Below are 17,260 nucleotides of genomic sequence, written 5' to 3'. Positions count from 1 at the left end.
CTCGGCGATCCCCCACGATCATATCTCTACCTAAGGGTATCCCTAGATAGACGTGACGGTAAAACACCGAGAACAGCCTCCATGCATGATACCATCACATCATGACAAATCTTATGATTTCCAGACTTTGTTTGCTTTTTTAAAATTTTTAAAAACCATTCAGCCACACGTTCGTGGCCATGTTTCCTGAATAGATGTTCAAAATTACTTTTCATTTCACAAGTAAGGTCTCAAACTAAGCTGAATAACATGAGTATCATTTTCCTACTCATTTTATTCTATTATTCAATCACTTGCAGTTTAATTTTGACTTGATTCAAAAAAACTACTTGAAATGCAATTAAGTAATCAAGTATAGCAAACAAATTCAAAAATATACTAAATTTGAACATAGATTATCAAATATTGGATGTGGAGTGTAGAAAAAGTTTGAAGGGTAGAAAAGGAAAAAAAATCTCTGTCGAGTGCTAAAAAAGATACTAGCCAAACTTGCTTGTTTGCCGAGTGTTTTTTCTGGCACTCGGCAAACAAGCTCTTTGCCAATGCACTAGGCAAAGAGCTTGTTTGCCTGAGTGCCCGAAAGGATGCACTCGGCAAACTACATAGCACTCGACGAAGAGTGGGTTTCCGGCAGTGAAAGCCCTTAACTTTTATCAGAATATCAGCAGCACCATGAGCAATCAATTCTTGAGGTCAACATGAGCATGCATACTGGTGGTGGCGATCAACCGCAGAGGCTCCTTCCGGTATACTGATAGTGCACCGACTGATGTCTCGCTCATGTCGAGGTCCTCTGGTTCCATGGCACCCGGAAGCTTCCAGTCGAAATAGAGGAGGAGCTGAGCTAAACAAAGCTCAATGGTGGCGAGCCCAAACTCTATTCCGGGGCAAATTCTCCGGCCAGCACCGAACGGCAGGAACTCAAAGCTTGTCCCCTTGAAGTCGACATTCCTGTCAAGGAATCTCCCCGGACGGAAGGTCTCTGCATCCTCCCAGTAGCTGGGGTCCCTGCCCAAAGCCCACGCGTTGATCACCACCCTACTGCCGGCCGGGATCGTGTAGCCCCCGAGACGGCACTGCTCCTTGCAGACCCTGGGGACTAGTAGAGGCGCCACCATGTGCAGCCTGAGCGTCTCCTTGACGACAAGCTTGAGGTAGCTGAGCTGTCCGACATTGTTGTTGTCTCCCAGGTGGGTCTGTCCTACCTGCATTTTCGTTCTCACCTCCTCTTGGACTTTGGCCATCTCTTTAGGGTTCTTCATCAGCTCTGCCAGTGCCCACTCTATCGTATTCGATGTTGTCTCTGTTCCACCGACAAACATGTCCTGCATCGTATCCATTGCATTCCCATTATTAGTTGTTGATAGATTATGGATTAGATTTTTTTTTTTTTTGAGAGGGAGTCTATATATGTACCATGATCACAGCCTTGATGTTATCTTGCGTAATGGGCACCTCCATGTCCTGCCGTTCCATGGCATCGAGAGAAGCACATCTAGCATGTTCTCCGTGGTGTCCCTGGACTTGGAGTTCTCCTGCCGGAGCTTCTTGCGCTCTCCGATGACGTTCTCGAGGAGTTTGTCGACCTGCCGGTGCACCCGTCTCAGCCGGCGCCTCGTCAGGACGTCAAGGAAGCTCAACGATGGGAAATGGTCCGACAGGTTGAACTCCAACATGAGCTTGAGGCCCTCCTTCATCAAGATGGCGCCCCTGTGCTCGAACGTCTCGCCGACCGCCGTCCTGCTGACGACGGCGCTGCTCAGGGCCTCGAGCATGGGCCGGAGGTCGATGGCCGTGGCCGGCGGCTGCCCGGCGATCCTGGCCACGAGAGCACGCGTCTCCTCCCACCGAAGGGGCGCGAAGGACCTGACCCGGCTCGGGGAGAGGAGCTTGACGACGCACATCTTGCGCAGCGGGCCCCAGTGGGCGCCGGAGGCGAAGGCGACGTCGGCGCAGCCGTAGAGGAGGGTCTTGGACCCCGTCAGCTCCGGGCGGTGGGCGAAGTTGGCATCCTGGACCTTCATGACCTCCCTGGCCGCCTCCCGGGAGGAGACGACGACGAGGCCGACCTGCCCTGTCTGCAGGTGCATCACCGGGCCGTGCTCGCGGGCGAGACGGGTGACGGCGTGGTGGGGGAGCTCGCCGCCGGTGGCTATCAGATGGTGGATGCTGCCGATCAGCGGGAGCTTCGACGGGCCCGGTGGGAGAGACGGCGTGGAGGAGCCAGCGGCAGCATTCTTGATCGTCGTGACTACTGCTGCTGCTCATATAAACAGGAGTAGTGCTACAACTACAACGAGCGAGATTAAAGCAGGTGATAAAGCAGTTAACATTTCCATAACGATCGTGTGTATGTGTGTGTGTGTGAGGCTGTAAGCACGATGTCAAATAACATGCTATGCTATGCTATGGAGGCAACATTTATAATGATCTTGCTTTGATCGACTTTCTCCAAGAACATTATTCATGCCGTGTAGAAACTAGTAACATTCCCATCATTCCATGCCGTGTAGACTGTTGACTGAACATATATACTATCATTTCCAGAAACTAGTAGCATTTCGATCGGCTGTTTGAATCTCAACTTCTTGTATCTATATCTAATGCAAGTCGTCGTTCGCCAAAGATGGACTGGACTGAGCACATTTTGAAGCCTGTGACATGCATGACACCACAATTTTTATTTGATGTCAACCCTTCTCATTTGCAAAGTGCGTGCCCAGCCGGCCAGCCCACCCGGTACGTCAAGAGCCGGCGGCTGCTTGGCAGCCGGCGTGCCATTGGATACAAGGCAGAGTTGTTAACTCCGTTTTTTCATGACCGGTCTCCCATCAACGTCGTGGCTGCTGCTGCTGCTGGGGTTTTGTTTGCAGCCGGCCTAACTTTTGTCGACTTCGTCAACATCATGTCAGAAACATAGCCCATCGTGCCATAGTTCATGATTATAGTAATTGTGTGACAATATAAATCAATGGGACTAATAATGTTTGTAATAAGCTCATACTTGTAGAGTTTCTACATCCTATGCATGCAGTACAAACCATGTCGGAGATGTCCAATTCACTGCCAAGGTTTTCAATTCCTAATTTTACATTCATGATGGCCGTTGAGCTTGCTTGGCACTCAAATATTTGACGGCATTTTCTTTTCACCAATACAATGCTCCAAAAAAAATGAGAGAGAGAGAGAGAGATCCCTTGAAGTGAAGCATCTTATTTATTTTAACAAAAGTTAAACAGCCTGGCAATGAAAGAAAAAGATAGCAAATGAAATTGGGATGGATTTCAAGACTGATCAACTTCTGTTTGAATCATGTTGTTCGTCGTGACATGAGACAAATCATATCTGATTCGATGTTAAATGCAATGTGTTTCTGCAAAAAGGACGTGTAGGTTAGTGAGAGTGCATCTAGGCCCCTAGTTGTTTTTGGTGGATTGATTGACACCACGATTAAAGGACTAACCATCTTGTTGAGTATATAAGTAGAAATTGATTATCATATTTGCAATTTATATGATGAAATGAATTAATGTTCAAGATAAAGGCTCATATGACAAGATAAATGCCACGACATGATCTAGTATGAAAATAATAACAAGCAACAGTTATCATGTGAATTGGTATGTATCAATGATAAAGAATTTATTCTTATATTCAAATGAAGCTTGTTTGACGTATGTGGGATTGAAGTTGACAATCAAAAGTATTATGAATGAGACAAATTTGTATGCGTATACATAATCTCAAATATGGAAAAGCTTGTCATAAGAAATGGATACGATGTTTGATGATTTAACAAGCAAGGAAGAAATAGTTTTCATTCTAATAGCAAAAGTCAATGTGAGTTCAAAAGGGCGCTTGTGAATAAATAGATGGGATCGAAAGGCGAGTTTCTAGAGGCTATGTAAGCAAAGGCTTGGCGTGAGCAAGGAAACCGATAATGATCAAGTCCAAGAATTTTAAGAGACAAGAATAATTTCACATTAAAAAGCGTCACGTATTAGAGAAGGAAAATGACTTGTGAATCAAAGTGGATTTCATTGTTGGGTTGAATATGATACAAACGTATATGAAGCTATATGTGATGCAAAGATGAAGAGTTGGAATTCAGGAATGGATTTCTAGGAACTAAGCTTGGAGAAGGACAATTGTTGTTGTGCCAAGGAACCAATGCTAGGGTGACGAAACTTTTTTTGGGTTCAATTTGAAGAATCTTTGTTATATATAGTGTTCATGTTGGCAAATATCAATCTTTCTATAATCGTAGTGTGAATAAGGTGACTTGAACTAGAAGTGGATTTCATTCAAAGAAGAAAGTTGAAGGCCACTAGCTCAAGGAAGATGTGCTCAAAGTAAAGAAGACAAGTTGGATGAAGACTTTAGTTTGTGATTGATCAAAGTGCGGCATAAGATAGAAAAGAGAAGTTCAAGAAGTTGAAATGTAATTTATCTTTGATTTTGAGTATAGGTATGTCGTACTATCAAGAGGGATGCATCACAATGGTCTTTGGTTCAGTCTCGGTGCTCAAGTAACCCAAGTGAGTTGTGAGAGACAAAAAAGCCTCACGTGCACGCTTGGTCGTTTGCTGAACTTAATCATGTAATTTATCACAATGCTTCCTTGTTCATTCATGTACTTAATCATTTGTAGACACTTGGTCCGCTTGCTGAACAAGTTGTAGTTGCAAGCATTTTCCCTCCAAATTTTAGTTGGAAAATGTTGACATAACAAATCAAAGGGATATGGATTGCATGCAACTTAACGCATTAATCACTGATTATTTGTTGAGTATTCTGTGCACAGAAATTAATGATATGATTCTTAAAGATGAAGAAATATGAGAAAATACTTATCTCATTTGAAAATTTCTCAAAGATTTATATAATAAATATTGCTCAATATCATCAGTAACCATCACAACTTATCAAGAGTCATCTGTCAAGAGCCAGGAAGATAAAAATTCAGAAAGCAGTGACTCTACTCTAGAAATCACAGCAAAAGTGGAAATTCTGGATTCACAACCTGAAAGTTCCGGATTTGTAAGAGATGTTGAAAAGTGTCGGTCAGATGAAGCCGCATGCATCCACTCGCGCTCCTTATGATCGTGGTGGCCGTGATGCAGATGCAGCCAAGTATATAGCCCTCTGTTTCTATTTCTAAAAAAAATGTGGTAGAAAAGAAACCGTGAAATTGACGCCGGCACAGGCAGCAGCTGCTACTGCGGTAACCGAACTCTTCAGCTGCCACGATTTTGCGAGAGTGAGACGTGACCTGACCACACCACCTGCAACTCCAAACAATGTCAGCTTGACCCTTAACGCGCCCCGCCTACTCCGGCAGCCGGCTCGACGCGGCGGCAGCACAACCTCGACTTCTCCGGCAGCCGGCTAGCAACGGGAAGAAGGCGAGTTCACCTCTATCGTCTGCCAAGCCCTAGCATTCTAATGTCTGAACCCTTACCTAGTTTGCTCGCGACAGGACGGTGCTCGGTTCGCCTGGCACCTGTTCGACGAAACGCTTCTTCAGCTGTCCGCTGACATATTGCTACAATACGAGCCTTAGACTCTGTTACTACTAAGCATTATGTGCCATCTTCTGACTAGGATAGCTTTTAATGCATCAATCAGACAAACCGGGAGGAAGACAATCCTGTTCCTCGGTTCCTGACTTCCTGTCGTAACATTGCTGCGAAGAGAAGGTTCACTTGAGCAGTTTAAGGACCTGAAGTTTTCTTGATGCACGCGCCTTTCCAAAGTGAGTTCATGGATGGATTCTGGACTCTGGTGCACCGTGCACACCATTAGGGAACCACATTCCCTTCTTTTCGTAGAGCTGCTTTGTCCAACGAACTGGTGATGCTTGTAGCTTTCCAGTGCACTGATGATTCGAGTGCAGAGTGCACTCCACTCAAGGTATTGATACAAAGCCGTTTTCAGCTGGTGCCAGAGACAAAACAAGTATGCAGGGGCATAATATGTAGCACCACCACTGTCTTCCACCGTTCCACTGCATGAGCTCTTCCACAAACTCAGACAGCAGCAATCATTCCTGTGTTCTTCAACAAAGCAAAGAGTAGCTCCAGCTTTGAGTTGGTCTGAACCCGCCAAGGGCGGCACGGCACCAGCAGTGAGATGGCGAGTGCTGTGCCGGAGCTCATCACTGGCAAGTTTGGTGAGCTTGTCTGGGATGAGGCTACGCTGCTTTGGAGCTTCAAGGACGACGTAGGCGACCTGAAGGAGACAATGGATTTGCTGCAAGCCTTGATGCATGATGCTGACAAGAGGCAGAAGAATCAATATGAAGGGAAGACTGTGCAGCTTTGGATGAAAAAGTTCAAGTCTGTCGCTTATGATGTTGAGGACTTGCTGGATAAGTTAGAGGCTATTCAACTCATTAAGCAGACCCAATCAAAGGTACTAATATTTACTTGGGTTCCATTTCCTGATTCATCAATGCCTATTATGAATACTCTCAATATTTCTTTAAGTCTAATCGCCCCCAAAATACTTTATAATTTTACTCAACTTTATGCATTCGCTTGTTTATCCGTTGTTAGAGTTTTACATATAGGGAACCATCCCAAGTTGCATCTGCTCTTGGTTCATTCCTAACTTGCAATTGAAGAGCTTTCGCGCCCATAAATTTAACAACCAGTCATTAGCTCTTCCAATTTAATATTAACCACTTTCAATGTCAAATTAGAAGAGGTTCCAACTAAAGGTTAACGAACACTTTCCACTTAAATTAAATAGCACTTTTAGTTAAGATTAAATACTTCAAATCATATCTAAAGCAATTCCAAATACCTAGTTATATTCACCAGGAGGCTCTAGGCTCGTAACACACAAACACACACACACGCGCGCGCACACACTCATGCACACACACACACACACACACACACACACACACACATGCACACGCACACACACAGCACGCACGCGCGCGCGCACACACACAGCTGCAGGGAAGTACACAACAACTCCTTATCAGTAAAATTGTACAGCTAAATATGCGTGCATGCTTACTAAGCACACCTCAAATAGCAAGGGGGTGTTTGGTTTGAGGAATGAGGGGGTCGTTCACTTGCTTCTCAAAATCTTGTTCAGTGATGAATGTAATCTGTTGGTCTTTTACCTCCTCATTCCTTTGTATGCATATAATTATTATAAATATAAGGGGTTGAATTATCCCACCAATTAAATTTTGAATGTGGAAATAGTGAACAAAAGATATGGTTAATTCTGTTCTTTTGCGCTTTTTTTTCTTTTGTTTGAACCTCAAGTCTCTTTAATATTTTTTCTATTTCTAAAAGCATATTTTTTTAGTTTGAAATTAAATTTCTGAGGGTAACATTACATAGGTTGCAATATCATATAAATTTAAGTTCTTCCTTAGAAAACTTTTTTAGTTTATTCGGAGCTCAAATTAAACTTGATTACACGAATCTGTACTAGGATGTCCCTACACATGTGTAATGTTTGCAATAGATTATGATAGACTGATTTCTTAAAACCTAATATTACATCTTATCGGAATAACTATATATATGCAAAACCCACCATAGAAACCAACAACCATAGAAACTGACACTTCTATTCAACATGGAAAACAATTTAATTTTTTCCACAAAAAGAATCGAATCTCTGCTGAAATATTTGCAGTACTGTTCTTCATATTTCATTTGATTTTGAGCACATTTATTACCAAATAACTGCACTAAGTGCCTATATTAATATTGTCTCTCTTAGTAACACATGAAGCTATTTCTTTCATTAACCACTTCATTTTTTGGTCCAAGATATGATAACAAGTATTTTGGAGTGCTCCATTCCCTTATGTCAAACACGATATGTCAAGATTGTTATGGTTTCCTTTTTTTTGCAGATGAAGCTATTCTTTTCCTCCTACAATCCACTTTTAACGCAGTTGACCATGGCTCATAAAATAAAGAAGTTGAAGAAGGAGTTAGCCATCATAAAGGAAGATGGTCATCACCTCCATCTTGTGCCCAATTACAACACACCAAGGTTAGCCGAACAGAGTACAAATGGAGATACTGTTGCATGGACAAATGAGGATGTAGACATTGAAATGATAGGAAGAGACACTGAAAAAGAAAACATAATGAAGCTGCTATTGAGAAGTGAAGCTGAGGAGCATATCTCGATCATTCCTATTGTTGGACTTGGTGGACTTGGGAAGACAACACTGGCCCAAGCTGTTCTTTCAGACAAGAGAGCCAAAATCTTTGATCTACGAGTATGGGTCTTTGTTTCTGCAAATTTTAATTTGTCCAGAATTGGAGCAATAATATCACATACATGTAAAAGTATTGGTAGCTTAACAAGTGAAAGATATACTGAAAATGATGATTTGCAAACCATAATAGAACAACTGAAAACTATTCTACCATCTAAAAGATATTTGATTGTTTTGGATGATATATGGGAGGAAGATGAAGATAATTTGGAAAAGTTGCAGCAAATGCTACAGTATGGTGGGAAGGGAAGCAAGATCATACTGACTACACGTATACAACGTGTTGTGGAAAAGCTGGATGTCTCTGTTCTAGCGAAGCGAAGAATAATCTGCCCTGTGCGCAAGAGTGATCATGTCAATTTGAGCTTTTTATCTGAGGATGACTGTTGGAATGTGATGCGACAAAGAGCATTGGGACATAATGATGGCATCAGTAGATTAGAGAGCATTGGAAGAGAGATCTCTAGGAAGTGCGGGGGTCTACCACTACTAGCCCGTTCTCTTGGATTTTTGCTCTCCCAGAATAAGTCTACAGAAGCATGGGAAGATATACGGGATAGGGAGATTATTTTGGGTATGACAGAAGACCATCAAACATCAAAGACTTTGAAGAGTCTCATGTTGAGCTATTACTACATGCCATTCGAAGTCAAGTTGTGCTTCACATACTGTGCAGTTTTTCCCAAGGGCTTTACTATTGCTCGTGACCACTTGATCCAGCAATGGAGGGCCCTTGGATATGTTCAATCAATTGATGGCCATCATTGTATCAGTTATTTGTTGGGAATGTCATTCCTTCTTATTTCAAAGTCTTCTCAGGTCAGTAGTGACATTTCTTTCGCAGTCATTGGTTGATGTAGCATGACAATATTAAATACTTCAGTTTCTTTCTATCCACTACACCCGAGCTAGTTGATGCAGCAATTAGGAGGCGTGTAAATATTCTATGCGTTCAAGAGACTAAATGGAAGGGCCAGAAGGCGAAGGAGGTTGATGATACTGGCTTCAAGCTTTGGTACACGGGAGCAACTCCGGGTAGGAATGGTGTAGGCATCTTAATTGATAGGAGCCTTAAGGATGGAGTCGTAGAGGTTAGAAGGCAAGGCGACCGGATTATCCTAATCCGGTTGGTAGTTGGTGATTCGGTTTTGAATGTGATCAGTGCATATGCCCCTCAGGTAGGCCTTAGTGAGAGCACCAAGATGCAGTTCTGGGAAGATCTAGATAGCATGGTTAGTACCGTGCCTATCAGCGAGAAACTCTTCATAGGAGGAGATCTCAACGGCCATGTGGGTGCGACTAATGTAGGGTTCGAGCGAGTGCAGGGGGTTTTGGGTATGGTAGCAGGAGTCAAGAGGGGGAGGATGTGTTGAACTTCGCGTTAGCCTACGACTTGTTGATAGCGAATACCGTGTTTAAGAAGAGGGAATCCTATCTTGTGACGTTTCGTAGTGGACAACACTCGAGCCAGATCGACTTTATCCTTGCTAGGAGGGAGGATAGACGTGATTGCTTAGATTGTAAGGTGATACTTGGGGAGTGTGTTGTCCCTCAACACAAGCTTGTGTTGGCGGACTTTCGTCTTCGGGTACGTGTCCACCGGGACAAACGTGCCAAGATTGCGAGAACAAAGTGGTGGAAGCTTAGAGGGAAAGCGGCACAAGCGTTTAAGGAAATGATGTTAGGTGAGGGGCCTTGGGAAGAAGGAGAAGACGCAGATGACATATGGCTAAAGATGGCAACATGTGTTCGGAAGGTGGCCTCAGAGGTGTTTGGCGTGAGTAGGGGGCAAACATGAGGGGAAAGACACCTGGTGGTGGAACGACGAGGTGCAAAGGGCAATTAAGGAGAAGAAGGAGTGTTTCAAGCGCCTCCACCTTGACAAGAGTGCAGCCAACATCGAGGGCTATAAATTAGCGAAGAGGGTTGCAAAGCGAGCTGTGAGTGTAGCAAAGGGTAAGGCGTATGATGACCTATATCAGCGGCTAGGCACGAAAGAAGAGGAGAAGGACATTTATAGGATGGCTAGGATCCGCGAGCGGAAGACAAGGGACATCAACCAAATCAAATGCATTAAGGATGGGACAGATCGACTGCTAGTGAAGGATGAGGAGATCATGGATAGATGGAGAGAGTACTTCGACAAGTTGTTTAATGGGGAGAGTGAGAGCCCTACCCTTGAGTTAGATGACTCTTTTGACGATACCAACAGACGTTTTGTGAGGAGAATTCAGGAGGTAGAGATCGGGGAGGCTTTGAAGAGGATGAAGGAAGGTAAAGCGATGGGCCCTGATGGTATTCCCATTGAGGTGTGGAGATGCCTAGGAGATAGAGCAATAGTATGGTTAACTAAGCTTTTTAATCTCATTTTTCGGTCAAACAAGATGCCGGAAGAATGAAGAAGAAGTATATTAGTACTTATCTTAAAAAAACAAGGGCGATGTTCAAAGTTGTACTAACTACCGTGGGATTAAGCTGATGAGCCACACGATGAAGCTTTGGGAGAGGGTTATCGAGCATCGCCTAAGAAGAGTGACAAGTGTGACCCAAAACCAATTTGGGTTCATGCCTGGAAGGTCAACCATGGAGGCGATTTTCTTAATACGACAATTGATGGAGAGATATAGGGAGCAGAAGAAGGACTTGCACATGGTCTTCATTGACCTTGAGAAGGCATATGACAAAGTACCGAGAAATGTCATGTGGTGGGCTTTGGAGAAGCACAAAGTCCCAACTAAGTACATTACCCTCATTAAGGATATGTACAAGGATGCGACGACGTTTGTCCGGACTTGTGATGGCAACACCACTGACTTTCCTATTAACATAGGCCTACACCAGGGGTCAGCATTGAGCCCTTATTTATTTGCTTTAGTGATGGATGAGGTCACAAAGGATATACAAGGCGAGATCCCTTGGTGTATGCTCTTTGCTGATGATGTGGTGCTAGTTGACGAGAGTAGGGCAGGGGTTAATAGGAAGTTAGAGCTGTGGAGACGCACGTTAGAGTCGAAAGGGTTCAGACTTAGTAGGACCAAGACCGAGTACATGATGTGCGATTTCAGCGCGACTAGGCATGAGGGGGGAGACGTTAGTCTAGATGGGCAAGTGGTGGTCCAGAAGGATACTTTTCGGTATTTAGGATCGGTGCTACAAAAGGATGGCGACATTGATGAAGATGTTAGGCATAGAATTTCAGCTGGCTTGTTGAAATGGCGGCAAGCTTCTGGCATCCTTTGTGACAAGAGGGTGCCACAAAAGCTAAAAGGCAAATTCTATAGGGCAGCAATTTGTCCGGCGATGTTATACGGTGCTGAATGTTGGCCTACAAAAATGCGACATGTCCAGCAACTGAGTGTAGCAGATATGCGGATGTTGCGGTGGTTTTGCGGGCACACAAGGAGGGATAGAGTCTGGAACGAAGTTATTCAGGATAGGGTCGGGGTGACACCAATTGAGGAGAAACTTACCCAGCATCGGCTGAGATGGTTTGGACATGTCCAACGAAGGCCTCCTGAGGCGCCGGTGCGTAATGGGGTTCTTGAGCGGGTCGATAATGTAAAGAGGGGTACAGGTAAACCTAAACTGACGTGGGATGAGTCGGTTAAGAGAGACCTTAAGGATTGGAATATCTCTAAAGAGATAGCTTTGGATAGGAGCACTTGGAGACTAGCTATCAATGTGCCTGAACCTTGAACTTATTTCTTTCGGGTTTCATCTCTAGTCTACCCCAACTTGCTTGGGAAAAAAGGCTATGTTGTTGTTGTTGTTGTTGTTGTGGTAGAAATTAAATTAATTGCCCACTAAATTGACATCACTATACTTGTATGGAAAACTGTAAATTAACATATCTGTTTTTAAAAAGGACTCTTGCACTCCTAATAAGTTCCAACAGAAAAACACTCAAAGGATTTAGCATGGCTATTTTTTATTTTTTAGTAAAGAATTCATGCAGTAAATAAATTCTGAAATGCTAAGAATTTTTTGCTAGCACATAGTTCTGTTGTTTTGGACTATTTTTGCCTTCAAATACGTCCGGTGGAGGGCCAAGACTGCATAGTTGGTTGGAAGATGACCTGGGCTGTTCACCTCTGCGACCTATGGTGGAATAAGAGAAATAGGAGAGATATAAGATTGTTTCATTCCTTGATTGTCGCAATAACAAGTACACAGCTCTCCTGCGTGTTCGATAAAAAAAATAACAAGTACACAGAGGGCCTCTCCAATGTGCATATAGGACCTGGTCCTATACCCTTTGGACCTATTTCTATACATTGTGGACCTAGTTCTATCCAGAAAAAATGACGGGCCGCCTCCATACATTGATCCTGGTCCTATATAATTAAGAACTCTCTCTCTCTCTCTCTCTCTCTCTCTCTCTCTCTCTCTCTCTCTCTCTTCCCTGTGCATCCATCAATCAAGCAAATCGAGTAATTCATATCGCTAATTTTAGGATTCAAAATTTGTCATGGAATATCGTTAGTTTTTAGTTCCTAGGGGTTCCTTGAGCCATGAAAGTCAAAAATATCCCTCCCATCTATCTGCCATCTCCATGCTACCATGCAAGCTTAATCTGATTGATGCAAATATATTTGATAGGGTGCTTGCATGCAAATAAATTTGGGCCTTTAGCTATGAATGTAGCGGGGCAGGGTAGATGAAGGGCAATTTAGACTTTTATTCGCCCACATTAATCTATATAAGATTTTTTTTTCAACCGACACTACAGGCTGGTTTGTGTTAGTGTATGGATTCTGCAAGCTGATGGCTTTACTTTCTATATGCAAGGCATAATACCTTGGAGTGAGAACAATGTACAAAATAGCACGCTATTAGCTTTTTAGGAGATCTACCGCTATGCTATACAATATTTGTCCGCTATGTCCGCTAAAGGGGTTTTACAGGATTTAGTGGTACTAAATGTGTGCTATGTCCGCTAAAGATGTAGTCAAAAGAAATAAAGAATCAATATAACTAGGGTGGACCATACACAAAGCAACACGGGCACAGTTGGGCAGTCAAGAGACGTGTTAAGTCTATTTTAGAGTGTTAGACCAATGATGCTTCTTATTTTGTATGTAATTATTGATTATTTTATCATTCCGCTAAATGATTTAGCTTCCACTATAGCTTTCGCTATAGCTCTTTTAGCTTTTTGGAAGGGCTTCCGCTAAATATCTTAACCCGCTATTTCTTACATTGAGTGAGAATCCGCTTACCGAAACAATATAGTACTGATAGATTTAACTTCAATACTAACATGAACAAATAACCTGTTTGCAGAGTTCTCGAGGGGATGCCGTAGCTCCCAACAAGGTTACCATGCATGATTTGGTGCATGACCTTGCCAAAATAATAGCTGGCACTGAGCTAATTGTTTCAGATGCTTCAGAAAAAATGGCATGGAGTGGACTTGAAAGGCGTTATAACAGGCATATGCGGCTAATGAATTATCAGAAGCAGTCAAAGGTTGTCAAGGAATTTCCAAGCAAAATCAGATCTCTCCATTTTACAGAGTGCAGCAGAATGAATCTTCAACGAAAATCATTTTCTTCATCCAAGTATTTGCGTGTATTGGACCTAAGAGGATGTTTCATCCAAGGGGAACATGTTCCAAGCAAAAAACTGCTGCTATCCTCCATTCATCGACTGGTGCTGTTAAGGTATCTTGATGCCTCAGGTTTGCCAATGGCAGCACTTCCAAAGAACTTGCATAAACTTCAAAATATGCAAACTCTGATTCTGTCCAACTGTGCACTTGAAAGTGTGCCCGATAATATTGGTACCCTTCTCAAACTTTGTTATCTCGACCTATCTGACAATAGGAGCCTTAGTAAGTTACCCATATCATTTGGGGAGCTCTCTGAACTCTCGTTCCTCAAACTCTCAGGGTGTTCTAATCTTGAAGAATTGCCTGAATCAATTCACAAGCTTGAATCCTTACGGCACCTAGACATGTCAGATTGTTGTGCACTGCGAAAGCTCCCTGATAACTTTTGTGACCTTCCTAAACTCTTATTCCTAAACTTGTCAAGTTGTTCCAAACTTGTCAAACTTCCTGACAGTGCTGACCTCAAGACTTTAGAGCATCTAAATCTATCCGATTGCCATGACCTACAAAACCTGCCCCGAGATTTTGGCAATCTTTACAAACTCGAGTTCTTAAACCTCTCTGATTGTTACAAGATTCAAGTGTTACCAGATTCCTTTTGCCAACTTAAGCATTTGAAATACCTAGATCTTTCAGACTGCCATGACCTCAAAAAACTTCCTGAATGTTTCGGTAACCTTTCTGCACTTCAATCTTTGAACCTAGCAAGTTGTTCGAAGCTTCTAGCATTGCCTCAGTCGTTCAAGAATTTATCTAAGTTGAAGCATCTCAATTTATCATATTGCATAAAACTTGAAAGTCTCTGCGAATCATTTGGTGACCTGAAGCTTGAAGTATGGAAATTTGTTGGTTGTGATACTCTCATTCATAACGCTTTTAATTGCGTGACTCACCTTCCATGGATTAAACCACGATATCGGTTTTTGTTGGGGACTCTTGTATGGGCTTTGCCAGAAACTAATAAGTTCGGAGCCCCTACCATACATCATGTGCGCAATGAGAGTAATGAAGGGTGCAGCAGTATAGTGGGGCTTAGGCAATCAACTTGTCAAGAGCTAGATATTAGAGACCTTGAGAATGTATGTCATCCAGAAGATGCGCAGGGAGCTAAGCTGCGTGATAATCCAGAGCTTCGGAAGCTAACTCTTCACTGGTCATTTAATCAAGATGCAGAGAAGAGTCGGTTGGTACTGGAGAACCTGATACCTCCTTGTACTCTTGAAGAATTTGAACTACATTGGTATGGGAGCAAGAGCTTACCTAACTGGATGCTTGACATTTCTTCCTACCTTCCTTATCTCGTCCGCATCCGACTCTTTTATTTACAGACATGTGAATCGCTTCCCCCATTAGGGCAGCTCCCAAATATTAGAGAATTAGATCTGCGTCATATGCAAAGCATCAGGAAAATTGGCAAGGAATTCTATGGAGAGGAAGGTAACTGTAAAAAGTTAAGAGCTATATACTTAGATTCATTGGAGAACTTGGATGAGTGGTGGACAACACGGTCAGGTGATGAAGATGACGAGTTCTTAATTCCTAATTTGCATCAGCTGCATGTCTCCGACTGCCCAAAGTTGAGGTTCCTTCCATATCCGCCCAAAAGTATGTATTGGTACTTGAGTGACAGTGATGAGGTGCTGCCAAAACATGGATTTAGGCAACTTTCATCTTCCACTCTTCCTTTTCAAGTTGAAATCAGAAGCAGGGACTGTTCTCATGACAAGTGGAGTAGACTTCAGCACCTTGCACCCACCCTGGAGATATTGAAACTTACTAGTTTTTATGGAATGAGGACCATGCCAGAGGTCCATCCATGCTTTCCTTTTCTTAGAAATCTATATTTGGATTTAAAGCACCTGGAGGTTCTACCGGAATGGCTAGGAAAGATCAGTTCCCTTGAAGAACTGCACATCTGTAACAACAATAATCTGGCATTCATGCCTGAAAGCATACGGAACCTTACTTCCTTGAAGAAACTGAACATTAGGGATTGTCCACGGCTGATTGAGAGCTGCAAAGGGGAGCATGCACATAAGATTTCTCACATCCCAGAAGTTCTACTCAATGGCCCCAAATTTATACCGGCACAGCCACTCGAAGTACCACAGGTACGAAGTCTCCGAAAAGCCCAATAAATCTCCACTTCATACATCTAGGATGTATGATTTCACTGATGGTCTCAAAGACAAGAAAAATGGCTTCTCTTTGACATATTTGATATTTGTCAAGTATATGCTTTGTTGCATCGTTCAAATTTTTTTATTCACAATCTTTTGTAAAAGTAAGTGGGCTAGATCCTTAGGCTAATCCAAGCAACAAGAAAATTACTGGAATATAAGTGAATCGCCCTCCTTTTCCTATCAGTTTCAGTTTTTGTGTTGAATTGGTTGGTGCATGCAAGGGCAGAGGGAGGGAGGGAGGGAGGGAGGGGGGGGGGGGAGGGAGGGTCCTAGCATATGCGATTAAATAAAATAATAGCAGCCAACTCCTACTTCCATGTTTGAGGCCTGAGGGAGCCTGCACGTGAGGGGGAGTGTTGGAATATAAGTGAACTGCCCTCCTTTTCATACTAGTTTAAGTTTTTGGGATGAATTGGTTGGTGCATGCAACTCAATAAAAATGAAATGGTGTTCGAAATACTACCTCTCCAATGCATAGTTTTCATGGTGTGGTTTTGTAGGCTCCAACATTTAATTTCATGAGTCATGACTCTCTCATCAAGAGTTAGTATCCGTGTACAGGTAGTTTTATCTAGATGAAACTGGTCCTCCCTCTCTTCTTAAATTTGATGCTATGTCATCAGGAAATTCGATGTGGCATGCTAATTAATGAGAATGAAACTCCCAAGTGGGAGTTGCCTTGCTATTTTGTTTTCTGTTCGTTTAGCATTCGTTTAGTTGTTCCACGTGGCAGGGCGATGGCTCTCATTCCCCTTTTGCCTTTATAACTGTTAATACTCGTTCCCCTTTTATTTTTCCTCATCCACTTTTGCTGTTGTTTTTCTCAACTTGTGCCATTTTCTACAAAACCACAAATTAATATATTGTAAATTATTTCAGAGCAAATCAGGCTTGAAGAACCATCCAGAACCAAGCTTGCAGAGCCAACCAAAACCAGAAATGTTATCAGACTTGCAAAGCGAAACAGAAACAGACATGCAGAGCGAACCTGAATCAGATTTACGAAGCAAACCAACCAGGACAAGAATCAGACTCGCGAAGTGAACCAGAATCAGATTTTCAGAGTGAACGAGAACCAGACTTGCAGAGATAATCAGCCTGAACAGATAATATATGAACCAACTCAACCCAGGACAAAAAGCAGAGAGGAAATTGTTCAGATTCCTGCAACTACTAAGTTTTCATCCAGAGACTAAAGGCAAG

The 17,260-nt window shown here is 42.9% G+C and overlaps 1 protein-coding gene and 1 pseudogene across 3 annotated transcripts; one reads left to right on the top strand and one right to left on the bottom strand.

Moving 5' to 3' along the window:
* Positions 1–488: 488 nt before the first annotated feature.
* LOC120668033 lies at positions 489–2,090 on the bottom strand (annotated as a pseudogene).
* A 2,872-nt stretch (positions 2,091–4,962) lies between these two features.
* LOC120666854 (disease resistance protein RGA2-like) lies at positions 4,963–17,251 on the top strand. 3 transcript variants are annotated; one of them, XM_039946836.1, is made up of 4 exons: positions 4,963–6,414; positions 7,889–9,082; positions 13,547–15,985; positions 16,937–17,251. In XM_039946836.1, exons 1-4 carry the CDS (start codon positions 6,133–6,135, stop codon positions 17,099–17,101), a joined length of 4,080 nt encoding a protein of 1,359 aa, XP_039802770.1. In that variant the 5' UTR covers positions 4,963–6,132; the 3' UTR covers positions 17,102–17,251. The 3 variants fall into 3 exon arrangements, with proteins under 3 accessions (XP_039802770.1, XP_039802771.1, XP_039802772.1); XM_039946837.1 differs by having other exon boundaries at positions 4,967–6,414; positions 13,547–13,926; positions 16,937–17,097; XM_039946838.1 differs by lacking the exon at positions 13,547–15,985 and having other exon boundaries at positions 4,968–6,414.
* The last annotated feature ends 9 nt before the right edge of the window (positions 17,252–17,260 follow it).

This window comes from Panicum virgatum, chromosome 3N (genome assembly GCF_016808335.1).
Source record: "Panicum virgatum strain AP13 chromosome 3N, P.virgatum_v5, whole genome shotgun sequence".
Taxonomy (NCBI): Eukaryota; Viridiplantae; Streptophyta; class Magnoliopsida; order Poales; family Poaceae; genus Panicum; species Panicum virgatum.
Note: the sequence above shows the minus strand (reverse complement) of the source record. Positions and strands in the feature narration are given on the sequence as shown.

What these genes read in the sequence shown, in the direction of transcription:
- LOC120666854 (XM_039946836.1), top strand. Translation starts at nt 6,133, where the DNA reads ATGGCGAGTGCTGTGCCGGAGCTCATCACTGGCAAGTTTGGTGAGCTT. An exon ending in TTAAGCAGACCCAATCAAAG is followed by an intron (nt 6,415 to 7,888) that starts GTACTAATATTT and finishes TTTTTTTTGCAG; the next exon opens with ATGAAGCTATTCTTTTCCTC. An exon ending in AGCCACTCGAAGTACCACAG is followed by an intron (nt 15,986 to 16,936) that starts GTACGAAGTCTC and finishes AAATTATTTCAG; the next exon opens with AGCAAATCAGGCTTGAAGAA.